General features: G+C 34.8%; 1 protein-coding gene across 6 annotated transcripts in view; it reads left to right on the forward strand.

Moving 5' to 3' along the window:
- The window catches only part of LARP4B (La ribonucleoprotein 4B), a 206,483-nt gene that overhangs the window by 154,559 nt on the left and 35,322 nt on the right, over positions 1–16,602 (forward strand). For all 6 annotated transcript variants that reach the window (XM_043965354.1, XM_043965353.1, XM_043965351.1 and 3 more), the window contains 3 exons: positions 9,024–9,093; positions 10,407–10,543; positions 14,553–14,656. In XM_043965354.1, the coding sequence (XP_043821289.1) occupies positions 9,024–9,093; positions 10,407–10,543; positions 14,553–14,656 (311 nt within the window). The remainder of the gene's footprint in view (positions 1–9,023; positions 9,094–10,406; positions 10,544–14,552; positions 14,657–16,602) is intronic.

Genomic DNA, 16,602 nt, shown 5'->3' on the forward strand with positions numbered 1-16,602 from the left:
GAAGAATCATGACACGTTAATTTGCCAAATTTTGGAGAGAGGGCAGGGTTCACCCTAAAGTGAAGCAGCGCCAGTAGACTGGTAATCAGCAGGCTTGGTGTCTAGTCCTAGCTTGGCCATTCATTTGTAGGGTCACTCTTTCGTGTGGACTAATTAATCTCTAAGGCCTCTTCCAACTCTAACATCTATGATAACAGTACGCTTATTTTGTCAGAATTCGATATTTGAGTGTTTCCTACATGCATAGCACTATGCTAGAAATTGTTTTGGTGACTATGATAAAAAAGTGTTTTTTCATACAAACGTGGAAAGTGAAATAACAGTTCTAAATGTTCAATTTAAGATATTCATGAGGTTTCTCCTTCCAGTGGTACAGATTAAAACTCACCCATGCCTTTTCCTTCTATGCATTCTTTGTCCTCTCAGAAAGGAGCCACCCAATTGTGCAGGTTTTCTCCTGGGTTTCTTAACTGCCATGAACAACACTGTAGTCCTTCGGCTAATTGATCTGTTGTTATTCCTTGCTCTCATTAACAGGCCTACCTCTTGTTCCAATCATTTCCTGTAATCTTGCACACAAGTCATCATTGGTAGTATGCTACAACATTTTTCCATTGCCTTTTGTATAATCTTCAGTTTTGTTCTGAAATTGTAGTGTTCTGTGATTCATCAGCAGAAAAATAGCCAAGTAGCTATGGTTGAATCATCATTGGGAACTCAGTATGGGAACCTTCTCTATAAACACAGATTACAACCTGTCTACCTAGAGAATTGCCTTAGGTACTTAAGAGATTAAGTGACCTGTTCACAATTACAGTGCTGGCACGTGCAAAAAACTGAACTTGGTCTTCCCTGACAGTAAGCCACATGGCTTCTATGTTCTTTAGAAAGGGGGAAAGATGCTAGGAAGTTCAAGTTATATCAATGTGGGAGAAGAAAGAAATATTCAATATGCTGTTTTGATTTGCATTGAAGGAAGCAAGGAAAAATGAATTTAGGGAATAGATGTGGGCTAGATTAATTTGTATTTATCACATAGCTAATAGAGAAGCATTGGAAGTGTTTAAGGAGAGGAGGGGTAGGACAGTAAAAATTGTGTTTCATCTTGGTTTAGCAAAAGAGCACTGGACAGGAAATCAAAAGATCTAAGTTTCAGTCCTAATCCTTTGACAATTTTTTTTTGTTTTTTGTTTTGGTGGGGCAATGAGAGTTAAGTGACTTGCCCAGGGTCACACAGCTAGTAAGTGTCAAGTGTCTGAGGCCAAATTTGAACTCAAATCCTCCTGAATCCAAAGCTGGTACTTTATCCACCATACCACCTAGCTGCTGCCCTGCATGCCCCTGTGCCTCGGCGCCCCCCCCCCAAAGTTTTAACCCTCTTAAATGTATTTTCCATATCTGGAAAATGGGAATAATGATACTTTGCTTGCCTATCTCTTAGGGTTGCTGTAAAGAAAAAGAAAAATTCTTTGTAAACCATAAAGTGGTACATAAAGAGGTGCTATTAATTTTAGTAAGTTAAATCTGGTAGTATATAAGATAGATTGGAGTACCATGGTGAAAGAGTCTGGGCAAAGATTTGAACAAATTATGAGGAGTTACACTAGCACAGATGTGAAATAAGAGCTTGAATTAAGATGATGTGACAGTAGGAATGGAAATTAAGTTTAAAAGGTTACTGAGAATTGTCAGTATCTGGTGACTTATTTGCATGATATATGCAAATGCTTTAGGTTAGTAGTAATATTCTTAGGGTTCATTACTTATGTATTTTTGTTTTATTGTAATGGTGAAAAAAAATCAATTTTCCAGGATAGTTACTATCATAGTTATAATACTGATTCTCACAAGGTTGGAGTTATCAAGATGGTGGTTTTTCTCAAATATTAGAGTGGTTTGATGGTGGTTGTTGGGTTTTTTCCCCCCTTTAAAAATTTTTTTTTTAAAAAGCTGGGAGGCTTAAATCATCTAGTTTTAATACTTTCATTTTAATAGGTGAGGAATTTGAGGTCCAAGAAGAGTAAAGTAACTTGTCCAGAAAATAGCTTTATTTGTGCTTCAACTGGACTTATTTAATAGACACATTGAATTAGAATTTGATATAACCAATTAGATACAGTGTGTGCTTTTTGTAAAACTAAGCAAGGAAATAAGATGAGGATTCCAGATATTTCCATAGTAGTGAACCTGATTCAGTGTAATCAGTCTCTTATTAAGCACCAACTATTTGTGAAGCAGTATCCTAGGCTCTGGGGACACAGAAATGAAATTAGCCCTGACTTGTTTTAGTCTTGCTGCTTGCTGGCATTTAAAAACATTGGTAGCCTAGCTGTCACATTATTTACTCCCCTCATACTCTCTGGTCCAGTCAGACCTTCTTGTTGCTCCTCATAGAGAATATTTTGCTGTCTCTGCCTCCTAGAATCCCAGGTTAACTTCAGAAGTCATTAGAAGCTCCACTTTCTTTGTGAAGCCTTACCTGTTTTCTCTTTTAACCTTTGCCCACATTTATACATGTAGTCTCCATTTAAGAAATATTGTTGAATAAGTTCATAGTTTAACCTTAGTCTTTGTTCTTTTGTGATCTCTAATGGACTTCCTCCTTTTCCTCATCCTCTTGACTTTTCTGATATTTGACACTATTTGCCATTACCTTTTCCTTGATTTTTTTTTCTGTAGGTTTTTGTGTCCTTATTATCTTCTGGTTCTTCTGACCTCTGACCATTCATTCTCAGTTTCCTTTCCAGGTTGTTCAACTCTATACCTTTTGCATGCATGTACCCCAAGGTTTTGCTCTGGGTTTTCTGTGTGTATTGGGTAGGGTATGGGACATGGGGAGAAAAGAGGGTGATCACATCAGTTCCCATGTGTTTAGTTATCTCTCCTGGCATAACTCCCAAATGTTCTCTAGTCCCTTGTCATCAACTGTTTGCACAGGTCTAAAATGTAACAAATATATCAGTCACCCCTCTGCCTAATGTTGCTATGTCTGTGGACTATATTAATATCCTTCTAAGTACCCGAGTTCACAACTTTGGTCATCTGCATACTTTACTTTCTGTACTCAGTTGCAAAGTTCTGTTTATTGTACTTCCACAGCAACTCTCCTTTCCATTCCTTTCTCCTCACTCACAATCGACTACCCTAATTTAGGCCTTCATCATCATCTCTCATCAGGGCTATTTATGTGTTTTCCTTCACTTTCTTTTTTCTTTTCACATAATCACATCAGTATTCCCAGTATAAAGGTCTGACTGTGTCTTAGCCTGCCCAGGAAGCTATAATGGCTCCCTATTGCCTCAAGCACAAATTTTTAAAAAGTTTCTTTTTGGCATTTAAAGCCTTTAGTATAAATTGTGCTGCTTCAATAGAAAAGTGAATTCTAACTTCTTAGATAGGTGATTTGCAAGAAATTTGACTTGTTTGTAATTTTTTGAGTGCTGCCTATACTATAGTTCTAGGACTCTGTGCAAGGGGGTCTTAAATTACCATAAGGAGTTTCTTGTAACACAGTTTGGCTTTTGAGAGTTTCCAATATAGATGCCAAGTACAGTATTACAGAAATATTCCAATGTATTGGCTTCATTAGTTAAGGAATTTACACATCAGTATGCTTATCCCCTTTGTATTCATAGTTTCCCCCTCTAAAATGGTAGAGAAACCTTTAAGGTTTTTTGGAGGACAGGATTTTTTTTTCTTTAGTTGGAAATTTTTGGTTCTGTGATTTCTCAGTTTTACAGTAGTAAGGTACTTTCAAAATCTAAGATTCTGTGGTTTTGATTTTGGTATTATTAACAGAGTTCCTGTTGATAGCTAGCTGAACTTGTTAGTTTATGTGGGGAAGAATGGCGTAAGAAGAGTCAAAAGAACAGGCCAGGGGGCAGAAGACCTGAGTAGTCCAAGACATAGCATTAAAATGTTTATGGCCAAGTAGAGTGAATCACTGAATACTCTTCTCACCTGATCCTTAAGCATTGCCTAGGCCCAGTCCTTGATTTAAATCTTCGCAGTCTTATAGTAGTTAATTTGTATGTGTGCAAAAAAAAAAGTAAATACAAGTAAATTCTGACAAAATGGAAGTGACAGTGAGCATCTAAGCTCAGGTCCCCATCCCCCATATTACTTCAAAATAGTAAAAAAGGTTAAAAGCAACAACAAGCGAATGAAAAGATACCTTACAAGATAATTAGTCCCTAGTAAGAAAAGCCACAGAGCATCATGCTACTCTATCCCTACTCCTCTTTGTACTCCCTGGGCCAGGCTCCACTAAACAATGTCATCTAAATTGTAGTTCTCATCTGTGCAGAAGACCCCACTACCAATTTGGGTCTTATCAGTCATTTCATCTTTTCTTCTTAATGTTCTCTTCTTCCTTTCTAGCACATTCTCCTCTCCTGAATGCCCTTAGTAGATTAATTATTAAATTAAGAAACCATCTTCAACTTTTAGTCTTAGAGACTCTAATGCTGATACTCTGAGATGTTAAGTGACTTGTTCAGGGTCAGGTCATACATTGTATCTCAGAGGTATAACTTAACCCTGGATATTTCTGAATCTGAGGCTGGCTTTACTCATTCATTATAGCATGATTTCACTCCTTGGAAGTAAACTAAGATAGAAAAATCCTGCACAGATGAAGGGAATGGACATGTGAAGAAAAAATACTGTGATGTAAAATAATTCAGGATAAAATTCCAAAAGAAGATAATTCTCTAATAACTTCAACTGGAACACCAGAAAAAAGGATAGAATTGGATACAAGTACCTAGATAATGGTTGGAATCCCTATGAAAATGATAAGGAGTAAAATTAGATTTCTTAATTTAAAAAAACTCCAAGGAAGACTTGACACTTTAGAACTGAAGCTAGAAATATTTAACAAAGCTTTCAGCATAATGGGAACGAAATAACTAAAAAATCTAATGATGTAGTAAGAAATATTAGAGGAAAATTAGAACTGCAAAATTGAAAGAACACGATCTTTTATCAGAAAAACATGTTTCTTGGGAAGCCGACAGATAAATTTAAGAATTTCTTAGAAATAAGATGGAACATAAAAAACCCCAAGAAATAGGAAAAGAAAGTTGCCTAAAAGTATTGACGCCAAAGGAGAAAACAAAGATTTAGAGATGCCACAAAGGACCGCCAAAAAAAATAAACAAACAAACAAAACAGTTTTAACTCAAAATGGTAATTCCTGAAATTTAGGGGTCCCAGACAGACCATTCATTACAAAGGAGCTAGGAAGATACAGATGATGTTCCATTTACTCAAGGCAGAATTGTATAGGTCTATGCATCATTAAGAGGAAAGATAATATTGAATAAAATATACAAAAAGAACAAAGGAATACATACAACAAAAATAACCATCTGTTAAGTTGAGTGTAACCCTATAGGTGTTTTTTGTGGGGCAATAGGGGTTAAGTGACTTGTCCAGGGTCACACAGCTAGTAAGTGTCAAGTGTCTGAGGTCACATTTGAACTCAGGTCCTCCTGAATCCAGGGCCGTTGTTTTATCCACTGTACCACCTAGCTGCCTCCACCCTGGAGGATTTTTAGAAGCCTTTTAATGAAATTTGACTTTGAGAATAAAATAGATAGAAAAATACCCAAATTTAATGTTTAAAATAAATACTTAAATGTCAAGATTACAGCATGGTTAAATAAGGTTGGAATAGAATTTTTTACTCCACAATTTTTAAAAAGCCAGTAACAATCATTTCCCTCATTCTGGATGAGAAAACAGTGCTGGCTCAGAGTTGCTCAAAATGCAAACACACTGGACAAAAGGAACTTAAGATAGGTAAGCAAGTTATTACTTTTTTTTTTTTTTTGAGCAAGGCAATTGGGGTTAAGTGACTTGCCCAGGGTCACACAGCTAGTAAGTGTTAAGTGTCTGAGGCCAGATTTGAACTCAGGTACTCCTGACTCCAGGGCCGGTGCTCTATCCACTGCGCCACCTAGCTGCCCCAAGTTATTACATTTTGAAAGGCTTACACTCCGAGTTTGGATTGTCAAAAGAAAAGGAACAAAAATACTGAAGGGAGATATGTATTTCTCATACTTAAGCATCCCAGGTGAAGGACAAAATAAATATTTAGAGGACTAGAGTAGGGAATCTCATCCAAGGATGTAGTTTGTCTCAAACAAAAGGGGAAAAAAAGCAAGAGAGTAATTTGACAGGGGAAAGGGAAGAAACAAGATTCTGATCTCAGTAATATAAACTATATATATTGAGTAATTTTTTTTTCTTTTAAAAGAGAAGAAACAAATATAATAGAACTTAGTAAGGGGGAAAATAAGCTTGATAGTTAAAATCTTAACTGTTAGAAAGAAAAACTCATAAGAAAATGTAGCTATGTGGGAAAATTAAATAGAAAATCCCCAAATTTAATGTTTAAAATAAATACTTAAATGGTAAGATCACAGCATGGTTAAATAAGGTTGGAGTAGAATTTATTACTCCACAATTAAAAAAAATAATAACAATCATGTTCCTCAGATAATGCTACAATAAAAAACTAATTGAATTGCAAGAAGTTCTAGATAATCAAACAGAAATTTCTAGAACTTTCGACATTTCTCAATTTTAATAAATCTAACTGAAAGATAAATATGTACAGACTGCTAGAACAACTAAAGTTTTTGGCAGTTATGGAATCTTAAGAGAATGCTGGATTTTTGTCATCACATGTCACTCAAAGACCACAAATGCAGGAAGATAAAAATATTAAAACAATTTTATGCATTATAAGAGCAAAAATTTAATCAATATGTAAAATATGAACAGAGGATCCTAACATTATTTTCTTAAAGAAATAGCTCAAGGAATAAATTGGTTTTTTAAAAAATATATTTTATTGTATACTCACATTTTTTGGATATATCTAAAGTAGTCTTAGGGAATTTAAGTGACTTGCCCAGGGTCACACAGCTAGTAACTGTTAAGTGTCTGAGGCCGATTTGAACTCAGGTACTCCTGACTCCAGGGCTGGTGCTCTATCCACTGAGCCACCTAGCTGCCCCTACCATTTACTTTTTATTTCTTTTTTGTTGGTTCTTTACATTTACATCATTGTTGTCATGCATAAATTTTTTTTTGGCTTAGCTTATTTTATTCTTGTGCATCTTTATTATTGACCTCCTTAGGTATATCATCCTATTAGTGTGATCACATTTTAATCACTTTGCATGATTTTGATTTGATTCCCAAAATGGTTGTACTGATTCACAGCTCCACCAACAATGCAGTAGTGTACCTACCTTTTACCACTTAGCCACTAGCAAATGGCTTTTGGTCTTACTTTCTAATATGTGTGCGTGTATGTCTGTGGATGTGGGAGGATGTATTTCATATATAACTATATAGTTGTTACTTTTTTGTATTTCTTGGATATCAGATTATTATAATAGAAGTTTGATTCAAAGGTTTTCCTCTTTGACCTAGTTACCCTATGTGCATTAGTTTTCTTTGTGGAAGAGGTTTTCAGTTCCAGATAATCAAAGTTTTCTGTTTTTATCTTTCGTAATCACCTCTATCCCTTGCTTGGCTAATAATACATCTACTCATAACTATGAAAGTTATATGGTCTGCTTCTCTTCCAATTTTTCTATATGATTGATTTGAAATATAGCTGGAGTAACAAAAATGGGACTAAGGAGTTGAAATAAACTGGTCACAGATAATTTGACCAAAATATTTAAAAAATTGGCAAAGAAACAAATTCTTGCCTCAATGGATATGTAAGTGAATTCTCCTTAACATTAAAAAAAAAACACCTGCAAATATGTATATTAACACTGATGGAAATTGGACCTGTGATTTCATTGCTAAGGGGAATTCCCAAGTGAGAAAACTCCCCCTGCCAATGCTACATGCCTAGAGTGGATTCAGGAGTACCTGAGTTCAAATCTGGCCTCAGACACTTGATACTTACTAGCTGTGTGATCCTGGGCAAGTCACTTAACCCCAATTGCCTCACTAAAAAAAAAGAGAGAGAGATAGATATGATGAGGGAAAAATAAAGGGAGCTTCTTGCTTTTGAGTCCCAAAATATGCAAAAAACAGTAATTCAGAGCTTTCTAGTAATTGTTATAAAAAGATAGAAAAGTGAATAGACTAGATAAGCAAGACTTTAATAAATGCTTGTAGAGGTCTTTTATTTCAATAAATTAAGAATATAGCTGAAAAGGGACAAGAAGTGAAAAAATTAGAAAACTGCTTTAAAAAAATAGATTTAGACCAACATCTCATCCCTTATACCATAATGAAGTCCATATGGGTTAAATATAGAAAAAAGTTGTGCCACAAGAACATATAGGAGAATGGAAAATTCTTTCTCATACCCTATGGATTGAGAGAAATTATATGATCAGAGAAAGGTAGAAGATATCCTAAATGACAAAATAAACAATTTTAATTACATCAAATTAAGAAATTTCTGCATAAATAAAAAAGCCCTACTGTAAGGAAAAATGAAAATTGAGAGAAAAATACATTGTACAAAATATCTTATTAGGTAGATGGCCAAAATCTATAGAGAATTGACACAAATATATATAAAGTCAGGATCTATTCACCAGTAGGGAAGTGATCAAAGGCCATGAGCAAACAATTTTCAAAAGGAAAAATTTAAGCTGTTTAAGGAAAATCCAAATCAAAACAACTCTGTGATATCATTTCATACCTATTGAGCCAGAAAAGATGGGGGAGTTTTAACTAATTCAGTGTTGATGTACAGGTGATATAGTTCATTAGTTAATCTAACATAATTCAGGGGATGTATTTATGATGGTGTTTATGATGGTTTGAGGAAATTTCTGTTACAACAAAGCAAAATGTGTAAGATAAATAACAACATTTCTCTTTCATTAGAAGATTCAGTATAACCTTTCACTATAGAATTTTATCAAGTATGGCATAACTGGAAAATTAGTTCACACATTTTTAAAGTTGTCATTTAGAAGTAGTAGTTGAGTTCTTTTTTCTTGTTTTCTGAGTTATTTGTTATTTTTGTATAGAAGAAAGTGAAGAAGTCCAGGAAGACCCCCGAGAAGTACTTAAAAAAACACTGGAATTCTGCTTATCTCGGTAAGGCTATACATTATGATTTAAAGGGATTTGGTGGCAATTTTATTTTATTTTTATTTTAGTGTCAATGTTGAAAATATTATTAGGTTTGTATGGCCATATGCAGTAGTTTGTTGGAATAAAGATGGAGTACATATATTAAAACTTTTAATCTGAAATCTTAAGTAGCTATTCATCTTTCATGAAACATGGGAGTATTTAAGAACTCATTCTGCATTATATCTCAAAACATAAGACCAATGCCTACTGTTACTTGGGATACCAAATGATTCCATTTTTATAGCTCTAGATTTTGTAATATTTTTTGTTCTCTGAAAAACAAATGGATTCAGAAACAGTGAAAGGTAAGTGGAAAGGACAGATAGCTCTGAGTTCCTTTGGTTGAATTAGATAATGTCTCTTGTCTGCTCTCCCACTGTCAAACAGATTGTGCTTTTCACATTTAAGCTAAACTGGCCTTATACTTTGAAGACAGCCTTGTTTCCCAAAGTATGTGTGTTATAGGTGGCTGGTCAGAAATGTAGAAGCAGTCGTTAATCTACAGTGTAGAGTTTGCAGAAATTCATTGATGGTATTGTTATTGTGGTGGTGCTGAGGTGGTTGTTATTATTAATTCCCAGCTCTTCTGCTTATTGGATAACAAGTTACTAAAAGGAAAAATCACTTATATTCACAAAAGGCATTATAATTCATTTAAATTGTTATTTAAATAGATTTCTGGGGGCAAATTTGTCAAATAAGTGTATCTCACTTCAAAAATTTTTTAAATTCATGAAAATTCAGACTTAAAAAAATAAGGTCAGGACTGTTGTTTGTATTTTTTAAATTTTTATTTTTTCATTAAAGTTTATTATATGCAGTATTCTTTGCAGATTGCAGTTCTTCTACACCCTAATAAATGATTTTATAAGTTTCTATAGCCAAATGTTTTATCACTTAGTGGCTCATTTTTGGTAGGAAGCTTTATTGAGGTCATCGAAGGCTGGTCCTTTCATAACACAATTTACCCTTTATCTAGTATAAGTATAGATTTTTAGAATTTGGAGTCTACTTGGATCATCTTTGAGAACCCAGGGCTACCTCAGTTCCAAGATGAATCATTGAATTTTAGGACTTCAGTTATAGAATCATGTTCTAGAATTCAAAGTATAATTCTGTGTATAAAATTTGTTTTATGTGCATCCTCTAAGGAATAAGTCATGTAAAGTGAGCAACACGTGTGGATTTATCCCAGCCTATATTTGAAGAAGTAATACATTTTGATTTAATTGTTTAATATTTATAGAATAATTCTTCCCCCTTTTTTTAAACAGAGAGAATCTTGCAAGTGACATGTATCTTATATCACAGATGGATAGTGATCAGTATGTGCCAATAACAACAGTAGCTAACCTTGACCATATCAAGAAACTCAGTACTGATTTGGATTTAATTGTTGAAGTTCTTCGATGTAAGTGAAAGACCTTTTAATAATAGAATGTGATGCCTACCCTTTATACACCACTGAAATACTTGTATTTTTAAAATATTGATTATTTCAAGATAGTACTTGGTATGTTTTGGTTGTCACCATTTCCATGGAGTTTTTAATCTGTGTGATATTGTTATTTTACTAAATTTTAAGGTCTCTAAAAGCAAGTGTCTCAATCCTTTATTCTGTATATTCATGTTTTGGTGCCATTTATCTTAGTGCTAATTTAATAATCACAAGCTAAAAATACAGTTTAACAAAGCCAGAAAAGTAATTATTTTCTTAAATAAAATGGTGATATTTATTAGCTAACCTGATATAGAAATATAATACCATAGTTATTGGGAAATTAATAAAAGACATTCTTACCATTAGGTTTATTTCTTTCATGCCTGAATTAACTTGGGGGGGGGGCGCAATGAGGGTTAAGTGACTTGCCCTGGGTCACACAGCTAGTAAGTGTCAAGTGTCAGAGGCTGAATTTGAACTCAGGTCCTGAGGTCTTCCTGAATCCAGGGCCAATGCTTTATCCATTGCGTCCCCCAAATTAACTTTTACCTGGTTTTATTGTAGTGTTAGAAGGGGTTTGGGGAAGGAATTATTAAATACTGTGACTTATACATACTCAAAGCAATAAGACAAATGAGGAGAGTCCAAGTAACTATAATAGCATAGGTTTCTTCAATCCATACTGTAGATCTTAAATTTTGATAGTAAATGTCTAAATTCTTAAAAAATAATCTCTAGTGGATAGAGCACTGGCCCTGGAGTCAGGAGTACCTGGGTTCAAATCCGGCCTCAGACACTTAACACTTACTAGCTGTGTGACCCTGGGCAAGTCACTTAACCCCAATTGCCTCATTAAAAAAAAAAAAGAAGAAAAAAAAAGAAAAAAAAATAATCTCTAGGGGCAGCTAGGTGGCGCAGTGGATAGAGCACCGGCCCTAGAGTGAGGAGTACCTGAGTTCAAATCCAGCCTCAGACACTTAACACTTACTAGCTGTGTGACCCTGGGCAAGTCACTTAACCCCCATTGCCTCACTAAAAAAAAAAAAAGATCTCTAGTCCCTTTCAGATATTCAGAAGAAGCTAAGGAATGGGATATTTGTCTTCTGCATTTGAATAATGCAACCATGTGGTTCTGAGATTCTTGAGAATAGGCTTTAGCTTCTTTGTGACAGTGAACAAATATTTATTAAATGCTTACTATGTGTTAGGCATTATGCCAGGCACTGGGGACTGAAAGACCTTCGAAAGTTAATCCCAGACTCTTCTGGCTTGGATTCCAATACTAGCTCAATTCTTCTTTTTTACAGTGTGATCTCATTCAAACATTTTGACCCCTTGGGATCCCAGTTTCCTGTCTGTAAAAGTGTTTACACTTGATGACCTCTAGTGTCCCTTCCAGCTTTGTGATCATGAGCATAACAAAAATGAAACAATCCCTGCCATCAAGACAACATGGTCATTTCTTAGGACATATAAAATAAATAGAGTTTAATTTGGGTGGAGACAGAGAGGAAACAGCCAGTGTGATCTCATGTGGGAGGCGGTGTTTAAGCTGAGTTCTGAAGCTGGGGTGGGGGTGGGGGTGGCCCACAGGATGAAACTATAGATTCTTAACAGCAGAGGTGAAGAGGAAAGACTACATTCCAAGCATCAGGGAACAGTTTTGCAAAAGAATAAAGAAGGAGGGAATGGAAGGAATATTAAAGAGGCAAGTTTGGCTAGAACAGAGAAGGGAGTAATGCTGTATTATTAGCTTGGAAACTAGAGGCACTATAGAGGCATTGGAATTTATTAAGCAGGGGTATGACATGTTCAAATTTGTGCTTTACTAAAATCACTTCAGCCACTGTGGAGAATCAGTTGGAAAGGCAAGAGGTCTGAGGCAAGGAGACCAGGAAATGATTTTTTTTTTTTTAGTGAGGTTTCAAACAGGTCACTAGAAGCACGGTGGTACCCTCTAATAAAACTGCAAAGTTCAGAAGACGAGTGCATTTGAGGTAGACAGATTAATATACCGAGTTCTCTTTTTGGAAATGTTTCATATACCAACAGGGTATCCATGTTGAAATGTCTAGTGGGCAGTAATTGGTGATGTTGGTTTGGTGCTGAGGAAATAGACTAGGGCTATATGTATAGATCTGTAAAAAGGTGAACATTCAATTCATGGAAGCCAATGAGATCATCGAGAGATAATAGAGTAATGGGGCAGTTCCCTGTGGTATATCTGCAATTAGGAAGTGGGGTATGGATGAAGATCCAGAAATGGAGGCTGAGAATAGTTGTCAGAGCCAAGAGAAAACAGTATCAAGAAAACCCAGAGAAGAAAGATAACCAAGAAAGGAATGTAGTCGGTGGTGCCTTCCCCCCCCCCCCAAAAAAAAAAAAAGCATGAACAACACCATTTAGCTAGAAAGTGGTAGGTCATTGGTAATGTTGGATGAAACAGTTTCATTTGAGAAGTTGAAGTGTGAAAAGAAAGGAAATGGGGGGGGCAATGAGTGTAGCTAGCTTTTTTCCTGGGAATTTGACTATGAAAGGGAAGGTACATATATTTTGATAATTTGAGAAGATGGAAGGCTAAGTGAGGGTTCTCTTAAGAAATTGGGACACCTGAGCATGTTTGTAGATAGCAGGGAATAGTAGATCCTGAAAGACAGAGGTTTATTATATAAAGAAGGATGATTATGTAGGCAAGCTGCCAAATGAATCAGGGAAAGGATGGAATTAAGGGATTATTTAGGTTGATGCGTTAGACTAGGTAAAGAGAAGAGATTAATCCACTGTTGTCCCTAAATGTTTTAACAGATAACTGTTTTTAATTGTAATTTTTTTTTGAGCCTAACCTTTATTTATAAGTTGTGGATGCTGAAATGTTTCATTTGTCTAAAATACATTTCTGGCCCATGAAGATGTTTTCTGTTACCACAAGTACATGAAAGTATATCTTACAGTTACTGATATATACATATAATACTTTTAATAACTATGCCTTTTTCAAAAAAGGAAAAACTGAAAGATTGTGCATCAGTTGATAACTTCATAAATTATTTACACATCTAGTTTTCTTTCTTTCTTTCTTTTTTTTTAAGTGAGACAATTGGGGTTAAGTGACTTGCCCAGGGTCACACAGCTAGTAAGTGTTAAGTGTCTGAGGCTGGATTTGAACTCAGGTACTCCTGACTCCAGGACCGGTGCTCTATCCATTGTGCCATCTAGCTGCCCCCACACATCTAGTTTTAAACTAAAAGTGTTTTCTGTTTTGTCTTTTTCTAATCCTCTGGCTTTTTAAATATTAATAAATCAGAATAAGACTGTAAAAGATCGTTACTTAGAGTTTCTCTAACTAGATTAAAAATCATGTAATAGAATTTGTTTCATTTAGTAATTAAGGATAACAGAAATGAGTTTCAGAATTTGTAGCTCTATAATTTCTATTATAAAGACTGTACAAAATGAGACATCTATTTGTATTGTACTTTTTGAGTGATTTTGGTTTAGTCTGTTTTCATAGAAAATTTCATTGTTTCATAGTACTATTTATTAGAATGCTTGCCAAACTTGATTTTTCAAAACTACATCTTAAACTTTACTATCTAAGAACAGCTGAAAAATTCAGTGTGGTACTAGGGTGTTTTTTAGCAACCATTTCTGACAGTTGTTACTTTGGCTCGTGTACCTTTTTTTTTTCATTGGCTTAGCTGTGAATTGTAGAGTTTGCTTAAAATCTTAGTAACTATGACTAAAATAATTTATTTTAAGTTCAAAATTAGCACTTTCTAAATATTTAATTATCATCTTGCTTAGGCCCTGAAAAGGGACTAATGTACTATTTACCGCCTATTTGGTAACAAAAAATTCTATGCAATTCTATGTCATTTGTTTGTGAATTATGAAGGTTTTAATATATTGGTCTAAGTAGTCTGCTTCTTTCAGTGTTAATTTTGAAAATTGCATCACTGTATATTTTTCTTTTCTGTAGCATTGCCTTTAGTCCAAGTGGATGAGAATGGAGAAAAGGTCAGGCCAAATCAGAATCGCTGCATTGTTATATTGCGTGAAATACCTGAATCTACTCCTATAGAAGTAAGAAATTTATATTCTGGTTTGGACTGTCAAGTATACTTTAAAATTATGAGGCAGGGTTTGGGGTTTTTGCTTCGTTTGATGAAAAAATGGAGGTGTCATAAAATCTAACTCCAAGACTCACTATTTCCTTTAATTCTCTTAAGTTGTTGGTCAAATTACTTACCTCTCCACCTTATTTTTCTCATTTCTAAAGTAAGGGTTTGGACTAAAAAATTTAGGCTTATACAAAAGTAATGTCTGAAGGAAAAAAATGTTTAGACTTGTAATCCATTGCTTTTGTACTGCTACAGTGTTTTTCTAATTGACCAAGGGAACAGTTTATATATTTAACATTATAGAAACAGAATTTATAGACATTCACGTGTTCTTTGGTGACTAAACATTTCTGAGAGTTTTTGTTAAATGTGTTAATGAAACAACTTATCTTCCCTTAAAAATGAACTTGTACCTATTTTTAGTGGTGCATGTTCCTCAGGAAATCAGTTTCTCTGTTGTTCCATCAGTGTTTCCAAAGTCTTAGTTTTAGTTAGCTTTGTGTGTTTGTGGTATATATATCTTTAAGGTATTTCCTTGGCAGCTAAAATCTATGTTCCTGTCTATGCTTCCAAGTTTCTTTCTTCAAGAGACTAGAAACCTCATATTTTGCACAAGGGCTCAGTTTGGAATTAGTTGATTAAACTGGTTCAACAAAATCCCATTTTATTGATCTTCAGGCTGTATTACAAAATTCATCTTCCTTAGTACTTATACATGGATATATTAAATGGGATTTTATTTTAAAATATTTTTACTACATTCTTTTAACAGTATGAAATCCTTCTAATTCTGGAGTGGGGGAAAAAAGGTTGGGATAAGAGTGAAGTGGGCATATTTTTTAAAAGATTAAATTTTTACCTTAAAATATTTTCTCAATCTAAGATCACTGACTTGAAAAAGTGATACTAATAATGTAGAATAACAGCTCTTGTAATACAAATTTGAACATTTTAAGTATGTACAGAAACAATCCCAATTCAGGGGGCGGGGTTGGGGGGTAATTTCCGTTCAGTCAAGAATAAGGATAGAAGAGCAGCTAGGTGGAGCAGTGGGTAGAGCACTGGCCCTGGAGTCAGAAGGACCTGAGTTCAGACACTTGACACTACCTGTGTGACCCTGGGCAAGTCACTTAATCCCCATTGCCCCACAAAACAAACAAACAAACAAACAAACAAAAAAGAATAAGGATAGAAATTTCGCCATTTTAATTCTTCGTGTCCTTCATGTATTTATGCCTGATAGGTAAAAAGTGCTTTATAGCAAAACTTTTCTCACGCTAAACTATGTAAGGACATTGGTAGTACTGCAGTATATTCCAAAAATCTTAAGCTTTGAGAGCTTAAAATTACACTATAGCTTTTGGGACACAACAGAGTAGTGTATAGAAAGTTAAGTTGATTTTTAGGAATAATATGTTAGAAAGTAAAGATGAGAGTCCCCAACAGAAAGTAATATCGCAATCCATTTCACTCTTGGGCTTCTAGGCATCAGTGTAGCTTCGTATTCATCTCAAGCTACTTTCTGGTACTTTGTACAGTACCAAAGAAAGAACTGAATAAAAGACCCAGCCAATTCATTCATTCAGCTTTCCTACAGAGATTGAACTTAGAAAGTAATTTATAGTGAAATCTCTTTATTGGCTCAAGTAGCATTTAAACCTAATTTGTCAATAATAAAAATTTCAGGGCAAAACATTTGTACCTCATAGTAAAAGAAGAGGGCTAGAATGCTATAAAATTATGTTTATGAACTGATGATGAGTGAGATGAGCAGAACCAAAAGAACATTGTACACAGTATCATCAACATTGAGTGTTGATCTACTGTGATGGACTAGATTGTTCTCACCAATGCAATGGTACAGAAGAGTTTCAGGGGATCTCCAAATCCAGAAAAAGAAAAGAACTG

The sequence above is a fragment of the Dromiciops gliroides genome, chromosome 5 (genome assembly GCF_019393635.1).
Source record: "Dromiciops gliroides isolate mDroGli1 chromosome 5, mDroGli1.pri, whole genome shotgun sequence".
Lineage (NCBI taxonomy): Eukaryota > Metazoa > Chordata > Mammalia > Microbiotheria > Microbiotheriidae > Dromiciops > Dromiciops gliroides.